This window comes from Nymphalis io, chromosome 29, assembly GCF_905147045.1.
Source record: "Nymphalis io chromosome 29, ilAglIoxx1.1, whole genome shotgun sequence".
Lineage (NCBI taxonomy): Eukaryota > Metazoa > Arthropoda > Insecta > Lepidoptera > Nymphalidae > Nymphalis > Nymphalis io.
In genome coordinates, this window is record NC_065916.1 from 462,995 (window position 1) to 481,502 (window position 18,508).

Genomic DNA, 18,508 nt, shown 5'->3' on the forward strand with positions numbered 1-18,508 from the left:
GTGACAAATCAAAGGCGCTTTGCCTGCTAAATTATTAATATTTTAAAGGGGTAAATCGTATATACTTAAACAAAGCTGCTTTAGAAATTATTAGGCATAATGGCTTGACATAGAGTACAGCCAGATTGAAACTTACTTTTTTGATTTTATTATATAAAATTTTTCTGATTAGTAAAGTCGATTATGTTGTATGTACATATTTATAATTAGATTACTAGAAATATGTCTACCTCTTTCTTATTTATAAAAGGAGAGCAAGCATTTTAGTCCTCTATATGTATTTTGTTATAAGTAACGTTCACGAATAGAGCATTATAATTGTAGATTAACGACAACCACACGGAAATTATAATTGGAACAATAAAACACCATAGTTTTTTTTATAGAATAGTAAGGCAGACGAACATATGGGCCACCTGATGGTAAGTGGTCACCAATGCCCTTAGACATAGCCATTGTAAGAAATGTCAACCATCGCTTACATCACCAATTCGCCACCAACCTTGGGAACTAAGATGTTATGTCCCTTGTGCCTGGCTCACTCACCCTTCAAACCGGAACACAACAATAAGTACTGCTGTTTTGCGGTAGAATATCTGATGAGTGGGTGGTGCCCACCCAGACCAGTTTGCACAAAGCCCTACCACCAGTTTTGACATTTAAAACAGCATTGCTTATCTTATCTTTCGTTAAACTACATTAATAGTTTAAGTCGCTATTATTTATATTGAAGACTTTTGTTGCTGTCTATCCGTCTTATAAATTATTGAAAGTTGACAGCGCACGTAAGTCTGATATCGTGAGACAATCGTGAGAGCCGACATGAGGTGGCTTGTGAATAATACATAAACATATTAGGTAAGGGGGTTGCACGCGATATCTGATTATAATTTGTTTACTCTCAATATTGTTTTATAAATGAATTTATATATCGGCTACCATTTTTCCGCATGGGAAATCTTCGAGAGATACCCGACTCCTGGGGGAGAAGCGGGTTATATGGGATTCTTACCCACTAAATTCCATGCTTCGGCACGGATTGGATCGGCTGCGAGATCGTATTGATATTAGCGGGTCCCCTCTCATGCTGTGCTACGCTTGTGGCTCGGAGAAGGAGCTCCAAGCTATGTGAACATAAGAAGTCGAAGAAATGAGTTAAATATATTATATCTTGTTTTGTTATAAAGCTTTACAATAACAGCTGCCAAATGCTTCTTTGCTTGCAGTGCCACATCTCATGTATTTTTAAGTTACAAGTTTTCAACATTCTATTTTCAAGGGTTATTGTCAAATCAAAAACATAAATAAATAAAAAAATTTAATACAGAAAAAAATCACAAAATGTCCTCTAATTTTTACATTTCGTTCATTACCATACAATAGGTTATAGTCAACTTTAAAAGAATGACATATATCTACGCATGGGCGAGTTAACCGACATATTGTTAAATATGCATTAGGAATATAGAAGGTTTATTAATTAAACAATTATATTAATTGGTACAAATTATTTTTATTTTCATTCTTTACACATAAACTAAATGATCAAGCCTTTTCAAAGTGTTTAAGCATAAAATAATAATAAAATAAATTTAGTATAAATTAACGTTCTCAATTATTAACCTCAAATAACCCATTATTTCTAATACTGAGTCTTAAGAATATATATTTAAATTAAATATTAATAAATGTAATGTGCTATTAATTCCTTTCTTCCATTACGTAATAATCAATTTATGTAGTAACTTTATATAAATAATGAAATATCACCAAACATATTATTAAATACTTAAATTGTTTAATATTACTCGAACGAGCTACCGCAACTGTCAACTCCTTTTATTTTCCACGTGCAGAATAGGATATCTTCCCCGCTAGCGTCGGTCTTTTCCAATCCTCCGTCCTTCCAAGATCCCTCGAAAAAGCCCTGTTTTTTTCATCAAGCGTCCTGTCATTCTTCTTTTTCTTTTTCACTGAATGGCCAGTGACATTCTTAGTTGACAGTTATAACAATATACCAACATAAGCCGAACCCTATTTAATATGATTGATCATATAAATCCGAGTTCAAATTACATTGGAAGACCAGTAATTTTATAGCAATTTTATCGAATGAATGTTCGACGTGGTTCTTTAAATTGACATAAGTTTATTATTTATAAACCGATTGAAATAAAACAAACACTAAATTTTAAGTGAAGGCCGCAATATATAAGTGAAAACCGCACTCGAATCCGTTTCTAAGATTAGCGTGTACAAACGCACAGACAAACATTCTAACAATCATTGTTTTGGGTTCTATTGCTTTGATAAAAGCCCCCAGTAATAGTTTTACTTATATATCTTCCATGTACAGAAAGCGATCAATTACAGATTTATTATATGTATAAATAAAAAAACTATACCACATTCAATGATATTGTACATGTAAAAAGATATTCTTCAGAATAATTTGTAAAATATGTGCAAGACGAAAAAAAAATTAAAAACAATACTCGTTATTTCAATAAAAGCCACAGATCACACTCTTCAATCCACATAGACCGGTCTGGACTTAAGAGATCCGAAGCCACAAAGCACTTTGACATTTGAGGCACCCTGTTCCGAAACGGTTAGAGCAAATTAAATAATTTTGGCTGGGTGGCACCTCTCGGCTGGCGGGGCCTCTAGAAAGGCCACACATCAATGCATTTGCAACAATATAGCTCAATGTTTAAATCTATTTTCTCAGTGTCGACTGTCAACCAAACCCGTGGTGACGCAATGTAGTTCGAATTTTAATGGTGTAGAAAAAATTGTTCTTAACAATACTTTTTGATAACAAAACAGTTAAATATAATAGACAACCACAGGACAATACTTCAAGCTAATGGGATAACATTCTACTGGGTAAAATATTGTCCATCGTAACTCAAGTTATAATAGCCAAAATCCTAATGAATTAGAGGAGCCGTAACGCTCATTGATGTATTTTAGAATAGTCTTTCACTCGTTAGGTACTATTATAACTGTCTATATTTTTCTCACAAAAACAATAGTTTAAAAAAAGCCTTATTCTTATCGAATATGTAGTAACAATTGTTTATTTTAGTACCAGGAGAAAAAAAATTATATCTAATAAAATAGCTTCTTAAAATACTGTTGGCAAAATTGTAAGATGGCGCAGGATCAACGGCTTTAGGGTCCGTTCACACAGACCGGCTCGGAGAGCATCGGCCTGCTTTTTTCTTTTCACACAGACCGGGTCGTATACGCTTGGAATTGGCCGGAGCGGAGCCGCCAACTATTTCACATCGACCGGCTGGAAGAGATCTGAAAGCGGGTGCGAGCGAGAAAGAGCACGCAAGCGGAGCCGGTCGGCTCCTTTTATTACTTCACACGAAGCGCGTTCAGGCATTTTTAATGACAAAAAAGGTGCAAATGCAAAAATAAACTTTACTACAATCACTCAAAACACTGTTTCCAACGTGATAAAAATCTGCTCTCCTCTCCGAGCCGGTCTGTGTGAACGGACCCTTACGTGCCTTCCGAGGCACGAGTGTATACATTTACAACTTCCAAACTCCGGGCCGCTACAGAGAAATTTTCGACAGAATAAATCCAATAACTTTTTATCGGCCCGACCATTTTTAAACTGTTTGGCTAAGTTCATTTACAAAATCCGATTAAAATAAGTAACTAACCATTAATTTCATAAATCTGCTTAAGTTTGATATTAGATGCCGACTGAACATAAACAAGTCAGAAAAAGCAGTTATTCTACGTGGCTGAGGGTATACTAGGGGCGCCGTTTTAAGCTTTGATGGCGCTTGACGTCCAGGTATCAGAAAGTTTGATAAAATGGCCGTCGCAATTAGTCTAACAGCGTATTAAAAAAGTTAATCACAAATGTAACACCTATTAACTATTTTATAATTATTTTATTGATACCTTGGTTATGGTAAGTAGTATTCACCTAATCTCAACCTCTTTATCTTTCGAAAAATTTGCCAAATTACTTTTTAAACTGAGCTCATTTTTAACTAGATTAGACAATTTAGGGTCCGTTCACACAGACCGGCTCGGAGAGGAGAGCAGATTTTTATCACGTTGGAAACAGTGTTTTGAGTGATTGTAGTAAAGTTTATTTTTGCATTTGCACCTTTTTTGTCATTAAAAATGCCTGAACGCGCTTCGTGTGAAGTAATAAAAGGAGCCGACCGGCTCCGCTTGCGTGCTCTTTCTCGCTCGCACCCGCTTTCAGATCTCTTCCAGCCGGTCGATGTGAAATAGTTGGCGGCTCCGCTCCGGCCAATTCCAAGCGTATACGACCCGGTCTGTGTGAAAAGAAAAAAGCAGGCCGATGCTCTCCGAGCCGGTCTGTGTGAACGGACCCTTAGAAGAAGAAAATTTCTATCAAATATTTTGAAGAAAATAAAAAATATAAATAAAACAATTTTATAGGGTTTTATAAAATTTATTATAGTTTATTCGTTCTCCTGGCTGCGGAGACGCGCGGCGGCGTTGGTTACTCTGATACTGAGCTGTTGGGCGCGTTCCACAATAGTCTTTCGGTTCTTAGAAGACACTCCGTGAGCAATTTCTGCGCAGTATTTCCTATTCTGCATCATGAGGATTTCCAGCTCGCGGACATTGTGAACGAGGACCTAGAAAAGACAGGATATGTCTACATTTAAACTTGCCAGGTTTGATTCCCAGTGTTGGGACACTACGCTGATGAATTTAAAGCATATACCTCATATAATTATGAATAAATATGATAAATAATGACAATTGTAATCAAAAAAGAAGTCATCTATTTAAACTATCAATGCTAATTTTTATTCTATTTCATAATTTTCTTCTCAGGATATAATTAAACTCATTAATAAGTGCACAATAGAGTAACAAGCCAGATACACAAAATACCATTTGGTAATTAACAAAAATCTTTTTATACAGACCCACCATGTAGCCTAAAAGCTGTGTTCGGGCCATAATAAGCATAATGGTATAAGAAAATTTGTCACACAAGTTTGATTATAGTACTCATAAAAGCTCTTTTGAATCATCCTTTTAGTATATTAAATATATAGTTGCCATTGATTCATTGGAAATGTAGATTTTTACCGAGATGTTATGAAAATCAATAGTTAATCATTTCCAAGTTTCCAAGTCATGCCAATCAAATACTATTAAATTAATATATATATCCTATAACTGCACCTTTTTGTTTATTTATTTGTTATATAGTGTTTTAAGTGAAACCCTTATAGTGATGACATTGATATATAAGATCTCCTTATCCTCTTACAACCCGGGTTCCTTCAAACGAGGCTTGAAGAGGCATCTTGCGGGCTGGCAAAGCGGGGACGGCTAGTACAGAACATTCTTCCCGACTGTACTGGCCGTCGTCGTGTTTGGACTCTACTACCACTTACCATCAGGTGGAGTAGTTTGCCATCCCGGCGCATATAAAAAAAAAAAAATTTAATATTAATATTTTCTCACCTTGCGGAAGCCATTGGGGAGCATGTGACGGGTTTTTTTGTTTGAACCATAACCAATGCTTGGCATCAAGTATTGACCCTTGAAACGCCTACGCACCCTGTTGTCAATACCTGTAATTTTACAACTTCACTATTATTGTTATTATATTGATATTAGATTTTTATTGGAATTGAAAACTAAATAATATATGATAAATTATTTCAGCCATTAATATACTAGTAATATATATAAATTATTGAAATTGTACAATTTAAAATAGAAATTAGAATCCATATATGATGCCAATGTACGGAATGTTCATCATGGCCTCATTTATTTTGTTGAATTCTTCTAAGGTTAAATAAAAGGTACTTTGTATGTTGAATGTTACTATTATTATGACTAAATGACTATTATTGAGCCATCCAGAATAGGATATAATAGTATTGCTATTGCAAGGTTACAAATTGCGAATATCATATCAAAAATGAATAACACAGAGTGCCCTTGCGTTGGAATAAAATATATTAATTGTATTTGCTTCAAAAATTATCGAAACCGGGAACTTATACACCTTATTGATATAAAATCACATTATGGTTATAACCTATAAGATTATTGTTTTCGAGTTGTATATGTCGTTTAAAGCTAATATAATAAACTTAAAGTTATAAAACTATAGCAAATAAACTTTTAATAGTTTAATTTTATTTAAATTTTCAATTAAAGTTATAAATTGGTTATATACGGTCAACAACATTTAACATACCTCTCGGTTTACGCCAGTTGCGTTTAAGTTTGTCATATCTATCAGATTGATGTCTGATAAATCTTTTCGTCCTCTTTTTGACGATTTGGGGCCTGTACACAGGTCTGATAGCCATTTTGGAATTGTTTCTTTCACGAAACGCGGCTGCGAACCACGCGGTGACACGGCCGCACGAAAAGAAAGAAGGAATAGACAAGTACAAACATTCCTAGACTTTGTGCGTTTTCAATGTCACTTTTGTTGTGTCGATAATTATTTAAGAATAAAGAATTGTTTATGGCCAGATTTTTAATGTTTTAAAATATTATTATAAGGAAGAAGCAAAAAATCTTAGCCTGATACTCACTACTTAACATTATATGTCTCCAGAACTGAACTAAGGCATAAACTGCCTACCTTCTACCATGAATAAAATCATTTAAATAATATATAAGGTAAAACGATTCTATGTGACAATGATTAAGCTATGACATTATACTTTACTTTTACACGATCTACATACTTTTATATTGCACAAAGTATAATCTTAAAATTATTTTCTAGCAAGCAGTGTTCCTGCATTGCAATATGATGAAATAAAGTAGGAAATAGATATTTATTACGTATGTAATGAAACTATATTATTCAAAATAAATAATTATGTAATAAAGATGAGCGATTTACTAAAGTGCTTGTAAATAAACCAGTAGCTAAATATTTGTATTTGAGACACAACAAATCTAAGAGATTAATTTTATTTATGATGTCAAATTAGTCTTTATAACCAATCAAAATATTTTTTTTATCTGTGATGAGCATAGACTAAAGAAGGTTACAATACAAACGATGCGCTTCGTGTAATTGAGAACAGTCCGATTCTCTATGCCACAGACGCCAAATGTCGCCATCGATCAATGACATTTTGAGAAGTTGAATTTATTGATATAAAGTGTTAATGTAAATAATAAACAATTTCAACATAAACGTCGGCTTTCAGTCGATATGTATGCAAAGGGCAAAGGCTCTACGGTACCTTCGGACGCTCAGGCTCGCGAGAAGTTGGCCCTATATGTCTACGAGTACTTACTACATGTCGGGGCTCAGAAAGCGGCGCAGACTTTCCTTTCAGAGATACGATGGGAAAAGAACATAACACTCGGTGAGCCGCCCGGGTTTCTCCATTCGTGGTGGTGTGTTTTTTGGGATCTGTACTGCGCCGCGCCAGAGAGGCGAGACACTTGTGAACACTCATCTGAAGCGAAAGCGTTTCACGATTATGGATTCGTTAACTCTGGATATGGTGTCAATGGCATCGGTCACAACGCTGGCCCGGCGCCTCCAAATGACGGTACGATGTTCATTTCTAAAGTAGATTTACTATAAAATATGTTTTCATGGAGTGTGACACACTTTCTATGGAATAATTCTTATCATCTTAAATAAATATGGATGTGCTAACGTGGTAAAAACTAGCTCACTTATAATCCCTCTCGCTTATTAATCATCATACAAAAAAAACCTATTATATTGTTAAAGTTCATTAAAATATATAGATAACTGTGTCTTAAAAGTAACTAAAGAATATTAGTTATATTTTGTTTAATTTCTGATAGTTAGTTCTTATATTATCTGTTACATTTTTTATTAAAAAAAAAGCTTCTAATATCATAAAATAAAGATCAACACAAATTAATAGACTATGAAACTACATAACATATAGAAAGCTTACCTATTACTGGTAATAAAGCTTTAATTACTTATAATAATAAAAGATAAATCCCTCATCTTAAACTGCTTATAAAAAAAGGTTTAAAACAAGAACTAAATTCTTTAATAACAATGCACAGCTTAATACAGTCATCTGGCTTACTTAATCAGAGATGGCAAGCACTACTGAATTTTCATGTGCATAATTTGTGTTTATAATTCATCTCATGCTTGACGGTGAAGGATAACATACTGAGGAAACCTGCATGTGTCTAATAATACTAAAATTCTGCCACATGTGTATTCCACCGGGTACGGGTGCAATGCGGGTTGCATTGGAGCAGTGTGGTGGAATAAGCTCCAAATTACTGGTGGTAGGGCTTTGTGCAAGCTCGTCTGGGTAGGTACCACCCACTCATCCGATATTCTACCGCAAAACGGCAGTGCTTGGTATTGTTGTGTTCCGGTTTGAAGGGTGAGTGAGCCAGTGTAATTACAGGCACAAGGGGCATAAAATCTTAGTTCCCAAGGTTAGTGGCGCATTGGATATGTAAGCGATGTTTGACATTTCTTACAATGTCAGTGTCTAAGGGCGTTGGTGACCACTTACCATCAGGTGGTCCATATGCTCGTCCTTCCTATTCGATAAAAAAAATTCTATTCAAAAAAAAGGAGACCAAAATATTCAATTAAAATATATTAAAATTGTTTTAGGAATGGGCGGAGGTGGTATGCCACCCGGTTTCTTCCCTAACTCTTCACTCCGACCGTCACCGCCCGCCCCACACCCCGGATCACAGCCATCACCTCATGGACCTCAGCCTCAGCTAATGGGAACAGGACAACCATTTATTGGCCCTTGGTATTCTGGTGGACCAAGATCAGCAGTTAGGATGGGCATGGGAAATGATTTTAACGGGCCTCCAGGTGAGATTTTTAAATCCCTCAGAGTTTTTATGTTTTGTTAAATTTAAGAAAATAATGGATTTTTACGACAGTAATTCATTTGATTCTTGTTGAAGATGGACTATATTTATTACTATATTTTGGTCTACCGTTGACCGAGTTTGACCATGAAGATAGTCAAGACATGTATATTTATATAGTCAAAACCTATCTCTGCTGGATTACAGATGAATTTAATAGTGCTAGGTTTAATTAAATAAGACTAGTTCTCTACACCTGATCTTATTATACTTATAAACAAAAATAAAAAGCATTTTTCCCTCTTTTCGAGGGCTATGGTCAGGACCTTAACATCGTAACCAGTATTAGTGATACTTTTCAAAAGCATAAGTTTAAATGTGACATACATAGTAGATGTATCTGAAAATGAATAAAATTTGTCAGACAATGATATTAACGGGCCTGCTGGAGTGGTTGGTAGATACTTGACTTTCACGCACGGTTGTGGATTTGATTCCCACACAGGACAGATTTGTGTGCATGAACATGTCCGTTTGTCCTGAGTCAGGCTGTAATTATCTATGTAAGTATGTATTTACAAAAGAAAAATAGTATATGTAGTATATCAGTTGTCTGGTTTCCATAGTACGAGCTCTGCTTAGTTTTTGATCAGATGGCCGTGTGTGAATAATGTCTCAGGATATTATTATTATTATTGCATATTACCATGTTTAATATTAACATGTTTAGTTATTTAAATCAATCAATGGTAGATACAATAAATTTTCAATAGAAATAATAGATTTTCTAGTAATAACTTAGTATTTCTAGTAGTAATTATTTAGTACAACATTACCTAATGTTGTAATCTATATATCTAAAAGAATAATTGATTGACTGACATATCGACCCATAGACAAAATTCCTGGGGTTAGCATTGTGAAAATTTGCATATGGGTTCTTTTTACACAGTAATTTAGTTGTAAGAATGTATTATTAAAAATTTACCCCCTAAGGTTTGTTGGTTTGTATGAAAATCCATTATCTTTGAAGAAAGAGCTGTGGAAATTGGTACTTACTAATTCTGCATTTTGACATGATCGAAGCCACTGGTAAAGCTATAGTGCATTATAAATCATTTTATTTGAAAAAACAATAATTTGGAAAGTCATGAGTTACGTATAGAGTATGTCAGATATCAATTAATTCATTACATTGGACAATGAAAATATGTTGCTTGAAAAATTTTAAATATTTGAGTTTAAATTCTTTAAGTAATTAACATATAAAGTATGTTTCCTTAGAAAAAAAGTTCGAAAAAGTTTCTTTAGAAATAATTTAATTAAATTAATTTGTTTTAAAAAATTAATGTGGATATTTTAAATGGTAATTTTTTTTAAATATATTTAAAAGTAACTAAGAATTTATAAACTAATGCTTAAATCATTATTTCAAAAACAAATATATCGAGTAACATAAAGTAATATATGTGTGGGTATGGACATTATCATTTTCATGCTGTTATCTGATCAATGAAGTCAAATGAAAATGTTTTATTCTCTATACACAACTTCTGCTACTTATTGATGAATAACATGACAATAACATAAATGTGAAATGAGAGCCAAGTTCAATATTATGATATGTGCCTTGGTTGTTGACTTCAACGACAAAAGAAGTGAGAACTAAACGGGTGCCAAGTTCAATGGTCAGTCCTGAAATTTATTTATAACAACATAAATATTTCATAAAAACTTAAAATATCATTTCTTCTTATAACTTAGGATAATATATTGAAGCCTGAGGTCTGATTTGGCGTTATTTCCTTATTTAGTATTGATATTGTTGTTTCAATACTTAGTGCACATCAGTAACAGTACAGTAACAGCCTGTTAATGTCCCACTGCTGGGCTAAGGCCTCCTCTCCCTTTTTGAGGAGAAGGTTTTAGAGCTTATTCCACCACGCTGCTCCAATGCGGGTTGGTAGAATACACATGTGACATAATTTCAATGAAATTAGACACATGCAGGTTTCCTCACGATGTTTTCCTTCACCGTCAAGCACGAGATGAATTTTAATCACAAATTAAGCACATGAAAATTCAGTGGTGCTTACCCGGGTTTGAACCCATGATCATCGGTTTAGATTCACGCGTTCTAACCACTAGGCCATCTCGGCTTTTTTAGCGCACATCACTATTACACAACTACACAACTATTGCACAAGATTATTACTTATAAATAATTATTAATAACGTAATAAATACGAAATTCGACCATATTCTTAGTTATAAGTACTAAAACTGATGTTTGGATTAAAAAATTAAGGGTGGTATTCCACTCGTTATATATTCACGTGAAGACCTTAAAATCCACATAAAGACCGGCACATATGTATCTCGCAAGTCTCAATATATGAGCCAAATTTGACATGGTTATGTGAAATAGTTTTTGAGTTATGAGGGTGTCAAAAATGGGTCCAAATTGTTCGTGTAATATTACGCACGGTACTGCTCGCCAGTTCTGTTAGCTTGAACTTTGCTTGACACGCTACCGCGTTTCTAGATATGTTTTCCTACATATACATTATGTAAAATTGTTTGTGCAATGAAGTATGATAATTTTGTTTCCAGGTCAGGGTATGATGGGCAACTCTCTAGAACGTGGCGGCGGTGGTGGCGGGGGCGGCGCGGGCATGCTGGGCGGGCCGCGCATGACGCCTCCGCGCCCCGGCATGGGCCCCATGAGCCCCGGGGCCTACGCGGCTGGTATGCGCGGCCCTCCACCCCAGGCTCCAGGTGAGGATAAGCAGCTCTGATCATCTGAATCCATATTTTAATGGATTATTTAGCACTAATTTTTTTTAAAGAATGATTATAATGTTTCCTTAATGGGTGCTGATGATTACTTACCATCCAGCACATTTGCCTCTCCGCCTACCTATTTCATAAAAAAAAGTCAGATGTAGTACGGTCACTGCTACTACTGCCTTGAATAAGTTTATTGAAAACTCGCCGATTATTTAGTTGTTATAATTAAAATAGACAGATGTGGTTGGGCTTTTTGCAAGCTCGTCTGGATAGGTACCACTCACTCATATTGTTGTGTTCCAGTTTGAAGGGTGAGTGAGCCAGTGTAATTACAGGCACAAGGGACATAAAATCTTAGTACCCAAGGTTGGTGGCGCATTGGCTATGTAAGCGATGGTTGACATTTCTTACAATGCCAATGTCTAAGGGCGTTGGTGACCACTTACCATCAGGTGGCCCATATGCTCGTCTGCCTTCCTATTCTATAAAAAAAAAAAGATAAAAAGTAGCTTTCTGTTTTTTAATGAACTATTTTTGACCTTACTTATAATGTTAAAAAGTAGTGCCAACATAAGGCACACGCTAAATACAAACTAATATACAACTATATAATTAAAATTAGCATTGCAATGCTTAAAATAATGCATTGTATGCATTCCTCATACTTATTGTTTTTTTTTTTTTGCTTTTTGCAACTAATTACTTAATTGTATGATTTCTTATTGTTCATTTATATATTAATATTATTGTATTTATAAATATACAGTTTTTTGCAACAACCATCCAATATGACCCTAAACATATTATCATATTCATGTTTTCATAATTAACAAGAAATAATTAATACAATTAGTGCAGAAAATGGCAATTATAATCTTTATTTGCCAATTTACTGATTCTCAAATTTTCATCTTGAAAACTCATAACCAGGTATGCCACCGATGGGAATGGGGCCGAGGGGTGCATGGGCCGGCGGCAGCGGAGGCGCCGCCGGCGGTTCCGCCCCACTCAACTACAGCGGAGGCTCGCCCGGCGCGTACGGTGCGCCGCCAGGCTCGAACGGTCCCCCTGGGCCTCCCACGCCGATAATGCCAAGCCCCCAGGACTCTTCTAATTCCGGTAAGATTTTTAAATGGTGATGGTAGATGACGGATTTTTGGTTATTATTCCCATTACAAATTATTCGAATAAAAATATTTATATTTTATAAATATAATAAAATTCGTATAGTCTTAAAAATATACTCTAAACAAAAGTTTATTATAATTTTAAATATAATAGATGAGCTTTGTTATAAATCACAGCTAAAATATCGAATATAACCAAAAACCGTCCTATGTATCATTAAATAATAAATAAATACTTGTATTCGTAAATTACTTAGTATATTTATCTTGTTAATAACACTTTTGAAGAGTGCCAGAATGTTATTTTTGTATTACATATAAAACGGTGCCATTTTTATTTGTATTATATATTATAAAGTAATTGATTTTATCAATTACATTAGAGCGGAAGAATAATAGTGACTATTATATTTCAATAGTAGGAGGAGTAAAGGTATATATAATAAACTGTAGATGTACATATTCTATGGGAGTCACTTATAGCTTTGCTGTATTATGTACTAAAAACGATTCATCTCATCAAGTTCATCTTTATTTATAATACAGCACTGTAGTTATTATATCCGCTTTAATTTTTTACTTTGAACATTCAAAACGCGGTTTTTTTTTTAAATAATTAACAGATTATTTATCTGTGATGGCTCAGTGGTAAGAACGATTGAATCTTAAGCGAAGATCGTGTGTTCAAACCCCGGCAAGAACCACTGAATTTTCATGTGCTTGATTCGTGTTTATAATTCGTCTCGTGCTTTACGGTGAAGGAAAACCACATGTGTATTCCATCAAACCGCATTGGAGCAGCGTGGTGGAATGAGCTCCAAACCTTCTCAAAAAGAGAAGAGGAGGCCTTTAGCCCAGCAGTGGGACATTCACAGGCTGTTACGGTTATCTGTGATTGTTCTCGACTCAAACTCAATGCACGGTCATAGCTGTTCACTTATCATTACCCCTCCTAACAATGGAATTGGCTGTATATACATTTATTTTTCTAGACTGTCTCTGTTCTTGTTATTTCAAAAGTAATTTTAACGTTAGATATTAAGATTTGCAGGTTTTTTTTTTTGTTTCTAATTACATCACTAAACCAGGTATTTGACTGTGGCACTATTTTAGACGTTTCATTCGGACGACGCGTTCAGAAACGTGTTAAGAATTTAACTGTCGCATTTCTGAACGTCATGTTTACATTTTTATGTTAAATCTTTTTTTTTTTTTTAAACAACACAAACACACTTATTTTACTTTTCGTTCCGCTTGCTTCATTCTAGCTTGATTTCATTCACGCTTGGGGTTACACGTGTATATGCTTGTTACGTGTCTGTCTGTGTAGTACAAACCCATTATCCATAGACAATAAAGAGTGCGTATCGTGCAGTATATTATCGATCCGAAAAATATTCCACGTACGCATTTTTTTTTTATTCGTTACTATTTCTTAATTTAAAAATGTAGATTTCCAAGAGTATATCTGTTTTTCTATGTATCAATTTTAAACGATTTCATGAAAAGATGATGTTAGCTAAAGTAATAAATTTGCATAGCGACTTATTTTAATTTGATATAGGAATATTTGGGAATTTACCGTTTTTTTTTTTTAATTATTTACCCGGTTGGAAGTCATAAAATCTAATTTTAATAACACATCTGTAAATGGACGTTTTTTTTTTTTAATTTAAATTGTCTATAAAAAAAATTCTTTCTTTATATATATATTTCTTATTCTTAGATGTTTCATTCTTGTCTTGATTGTAGCGTCTCATTACACTTTGTATTAATTTCAAATGTATGATTAAGTACTACGTAGATTTGACACTCATTTGGTTTTTTTTTTTTTTGATAGATAATTAAGCAAAGCAATAAGTATACAGGGCTAAGTGTAATTGACACCCCACACTATCTACCACACAAATTTGACACTTTAGAGCTATAAAGGAAAATGTAATTTATACATTTTTTTTTTTGTTTGTTTTTATTTTTAAATCGAGTATTAAGGAAAATGTTCTGTTGCTCGATGCACAGAAAATGTTATCATATAAAATGTAAATGTAAAAACACACATCCAGAAAAATCCAAACAGTATTGACTTTTAAAATTTGATTCTCTTGATAAATAAACGAAATAGATATTTAATTATTTCTTTTATTATTATTATTTAAACATGTGAATATTTCTTTGTTTTATGACTTCTGATCTGGTTCTATAAAGTAATAAAGTAAATATATTTAAAAATATTTGCTTTTTTATCATTAATTATATGTACAATAAAAAAAAATATGTATATAAAATGTTAAACGCAAATATTTTTTTGTTATTAAATTTTTAATTAAATTTTGTCATTTTAAAAATAAATATATATGAAAATGAAATTAAAACTATATATATGTTTTAAAAAATATTTTGACGTAACAATTAAAAAAAAAAAAAAGTATAAAAAAAGTAAGAAATGGTGACGCGTAATATTGCGCGGCAGGCGGTGACAACATGTACACGCTGATGAAACCCGTGGGCGCTGGAGCCCTAGGGGCGGAGTTCCCGCTCGCCGTCGAGCACGGGCCCCCGTCGCAGCATCTCTCGCAGCCCTCTGCAGCCGAAGGTGCTTATGAATAAAATAGGGCTCCACTTTATAATTAATTAAAATTAAGAATTAATTGTATTCAAAGGTAAATTGTGAAAATTCAAGCAAAATTTCACAATAGAAAATATATATTAATTGTTTATCCATTAATTAATATTAAAAAGACACAAAGTTAATTAATGCAAATACATTGATGTAATGGGTAATAATAATTAAAAAAAAAAAAAAAACTATTATTTTCGTTTTAAAGGCAACAGAACAGTTTAAAAATGTATATAATGTTACATATTCTAATTGAATTAAATAATTATAGATATTTTAATGAATTTAAAATTACGACGCGAAGTATTGCAGCGTATTAGTGACAGTTTTTTTTTTTTATATATTTATCTGATGACTAATAATGTAACGCATGTAGAAAATTATTCAGCTTCGTTTAAAAATTTCAAATTTTAAAAAAAGAACGTCGGTGTTACCTGTGTCAAAAAAAAAATTAATATTTTTTTAGGTACGTGTTATAATTAAAGTGTCTTGTTTATGTAGTTTAAAGTAAACGCTAGAAAAATCATAATTTTGTTTATCACCGAAGCATGTGTTGTCATTAGAGATGCTTCATCCCATATTATTATCACAAGTCAAATACCGGATGTATAAATGAAATGTATAATATATATATAATTGTATAATTCCATTATGAGAATGAAGCAAACTGAATATTGTTGCGGCCCCCATTAAAAATGAATATGTATGTATGTGGTGACGCAAATTTTGCGTGTGAGAGAAAGAAAAAAAAAAAGATTTAACGTAAAAAGTCGAATGAAATTATTTTATAGTGTAATTAAAGTATTTTTTTATGAAATGCTTTTTTTTATTAAAACAATTAACTGGAGCATATATATGTACATTTATATATGTAAACGAAAATGGCACATAACCTAAAATTTATAAGAATATACCACTAGGCTGTATAATCTCGATCCCTTGTCCATTTTGAATATGACGATATATATATATAAAAAAAAGTGAGAAGTATTGGAGCTATAGTTGATAATATATATTTTATTAAAGTATTCATAGTTACGATATATCTAAATTAAAAAAAAAAAAAAAAAAAACAAAACAATCTCTGAAATACCAAAGTTTGCGTCGCCAGAACAGCATCACGTAAACACAATAATACCATATCGACCACAACACTTGGCCCAGGACTCGGCGGCGTGGACGGCATGAAGTCTTCACCGGGCGGCGTCGGTGGCGGAGGGCCAGGGACACCGAGGGAAGACTCCGGATCCGGAATGGGCGATTATAACTTAAGTAAGTGTTACTATGTACCATTGTAGTTTTTTATTTTTATTATTATTATTATTAATATGTAGGCTGCCAAATTTTGACGAAATGTTGAAATAAGTGAAGCCAATGCCGCTAGATGGCGCTGTAACATAAATATATTTTTTTGTGTTTGTTTTAAATTTTTGTAAAATAATGTGTGTTGATCGCCTTCGATATAGCAAATTTATTTGTTTTATTTTCGTAACTTTGTATTTTATTTAGAAACAACCTACTAACTAGATGACCATTATATATATATATAATAAAATTAATATAATTAAATGTGTATTTTTTAAGTTTAATTTAAATAACTGCATTAATTGCAAAAAATATAACGAAAAAATTGAAATCAGTTTAATTTATACCATAGATTATTAATCAAACATTTTTGATTTGAATAATTTGACCGTAACATTTTATATAAATAAATAAAAGAGTTATATTTATAAAAATCGTAGCAATATTTTGTTAATGTGTACAAAAGTTTGATTTCTTCCCCGAAGGTTTCGGCGGACCGGGTGGCGATCAGAACGATCAAACTGAATCAGCTGCCATCTTGAAAATAAAGGAGAGTATGCAAGAAGAAGCGAAACGGTTCGAGAAGGATCCAGACCACCCGGACTATTTTATGCAGTGAATATAAACAAAAACGTCGACTCGTCTGTACATGGTACCCCATCGGTGGTACCCTACCTCGGGCCTCTGCGACCGCGACGGAGACGACGGGTTGACGTTAATTTTATTTGCGTTCCAACGATCTGACGTTCGGATTTATTTAAGCTTCTGTCGTTCGCAAATTATTTATTAGTTTTAATTAATTAATTAATTAATTTTATTATTATTATCATCGATATGTTTCATTTTTTTTTTTTGATGGTACTTTTATAGTTTTATTTAAATTTTAAACAATATAAATTACTTAAATTTCATGTTGTTACTGTCACTATAGTGGAATGCCTTTGCCCGTTATATGGGTAAATAAAAAAAAAATAATTGTCAATGTCAAATATCTTTTATACAATAACGGCTGTACTTATAAATATTGCTTAGCGGATGTTTAGTTAAATAATGTTGTCTTCGTCTTTCGTATGTCAAATCAATGATAGAAAGAGAGAGATCGATGTTTAACTCAACAGTCGCTGAGCAATGTGAGGCCGTTACTCTGCGTCAATCAATATCTTGGTCTTGATAGTCCGGTCTATTTACCTGAGACGAAATGCTCCGTGATCGAACGTGTAACATTGAAGTGACGACGGATTTACAATAAAAAAATAATAATATAAACTGTATTTGCACTAACTAACGTGTGATGTCTTCGAATGATTTATGTCAACTTTAAAAAAAAAAAAAATTGTCGTCATCCGTTGTTACAAGTTTATGTCAATCGTGTTTTTATTTTAGTGTATTTTAGTGGTCATGATAAACTGACAGACGTCAATGTTTATTCTCTAAGCGGACGGACTTTCATATAATAATATTAATTTGGCAATAAAATGTCTACAGTTTTTTCGCTAAGCTGCCATATTTCGTCCTCAAAGTACTTACAAAAGCAGTTTGTTTTTTTTTTTTTTTTATTTATATTGGAGTTGCTCCGAATATTCGAAAAAATTACTATTCAGCCAATTAATCTACGATAGTTTGGTTATTAATTTTTTTTTTTTTTATTTCAATAAATTTCACTGAATATTCTGTATATAATATTCATTGCAACTCTAATATATATGACGTCATGAGAAATTCAAAATTAAAAAAGAAAAATATTTGTATTTTAATGAAAAGTATCATCAAAATGTTTTGATATATAAAGGCACTTGCAATGAGAAATAGTAAAAATTTT

General features: G+C 33.1%; 2 protein-coding genes across 5 annotated transcripts; one reads left to right on the forward strand and one right to left on the reverse strand.

The window, feature by feature from the left end:
* Positions 1 to 4,435: 4,435 nt before the first annotated feature.
* Positions 4,436 to 6,430, reverse strand: LOC126779681 (60S ribosomal protein L32). The gene is made up of 3 exons (XM_050503840.1): positions 6,239 to 6,430; positions 5,491 to 5,600; positions 4,436 to 4,646 (listed from the first exon to the last, which is right to left on the reverse strand). Exons 1-3 carry the CDS (start codon positions 6,351 to 6,353, stop codon positions 4,467 to 4,469), a joined length of 405 nt encoding a protein of 134 aa, XP_050359797.1. The 5' UTR covers positions 6,354 to 6,430; the 3' UTR covers positions 4,436 to 4,466.
* A 680-nt stretch (positions 6,431 to 7,110) lies between these two features.
* LOC126779556 (single-stranded DNA-binding protein 4) lies at positions 7,111 to 18,508 on the forward strand. 4 transcript variants are annotated; one of them, XM_050503656.1, is made up of 7 exons: positions 7,111 to 7,565; positions 8,639 to 8,851; positions 11,464 to 11,628; positions 12,571 to 12,759; positions 15,238 to 15,360; positions 16,549 to 16,656; positions 17,175 to 18,507. In XM_050503656.1, exons 1-7 carry the CDS (start codon positions 7,220 to 7,222, stop codon positions 17,306 to 17,308), a joined length of 1,278 nt encoding a protein of 425 aa, XP_050359613.1. In that variant the 5' UTR covers positions 7,111 to 7,219; the 3' UTR covers positions 17,309 to 18,507. The 4 variants fall into 4 exon arrangements, with proteins under 4 accessions (XP_050359613.1, XP_050359616.1, XP_050359614.1 ...); XM_050503659.1 differs by lacking the exon at positions 12,571 to 12,759 and having other exon boundaries at positions 17,175 to 18,508; XM_050503657.1 differs by lacking the exon at positions 15,238 to 15,360 and having other exon boundaries at positions 16,501 to 16,656.

Coding starts and splice junctions, on each gene's coding strand:
- LOC126779681 (XM_050503840.1), bottom strand. CDS start 6,353: ATGGCTATCAGACCTGTGTACAGGCCCCAAATCGTCAAAAAGAGGACG. Junction 5,601..6,238: donor CAACTGGCGTAAACCGAGAG/GTATGTTAAATG, acceptor GTAAAATTACAG/GTATTGACAACAGGGTGCGT. Junction 4,647..5,490: donor TCCCCAATGGCTTCCGCAAG/GTGAGAAAATAT, acceptor TGTCTTTTCTAG/GTCCTCGTTCACAATGTCCG.
- LOC126779556 (XM_050503656.1), top strand. CDS start 7,220: ATGTATGCAAAGGGCAAAGGCTCTACGGTACCTTCGGACGCTCAGGCT. Junction 8,852..11,463: donor TGATTTTAACGGGCCTCCAG/GTGAGATTTTTA, acceptor TTTTGTTTCCAG/GTCAGGGTATGATGGGCAAC. Junction 11,629..12,570: donor CCCTCCACCCCAGGCTCCAG/GTGAGGATAAGC, acceptor ACTCATAACCAG/GTATGCCACCGATGGGAATG.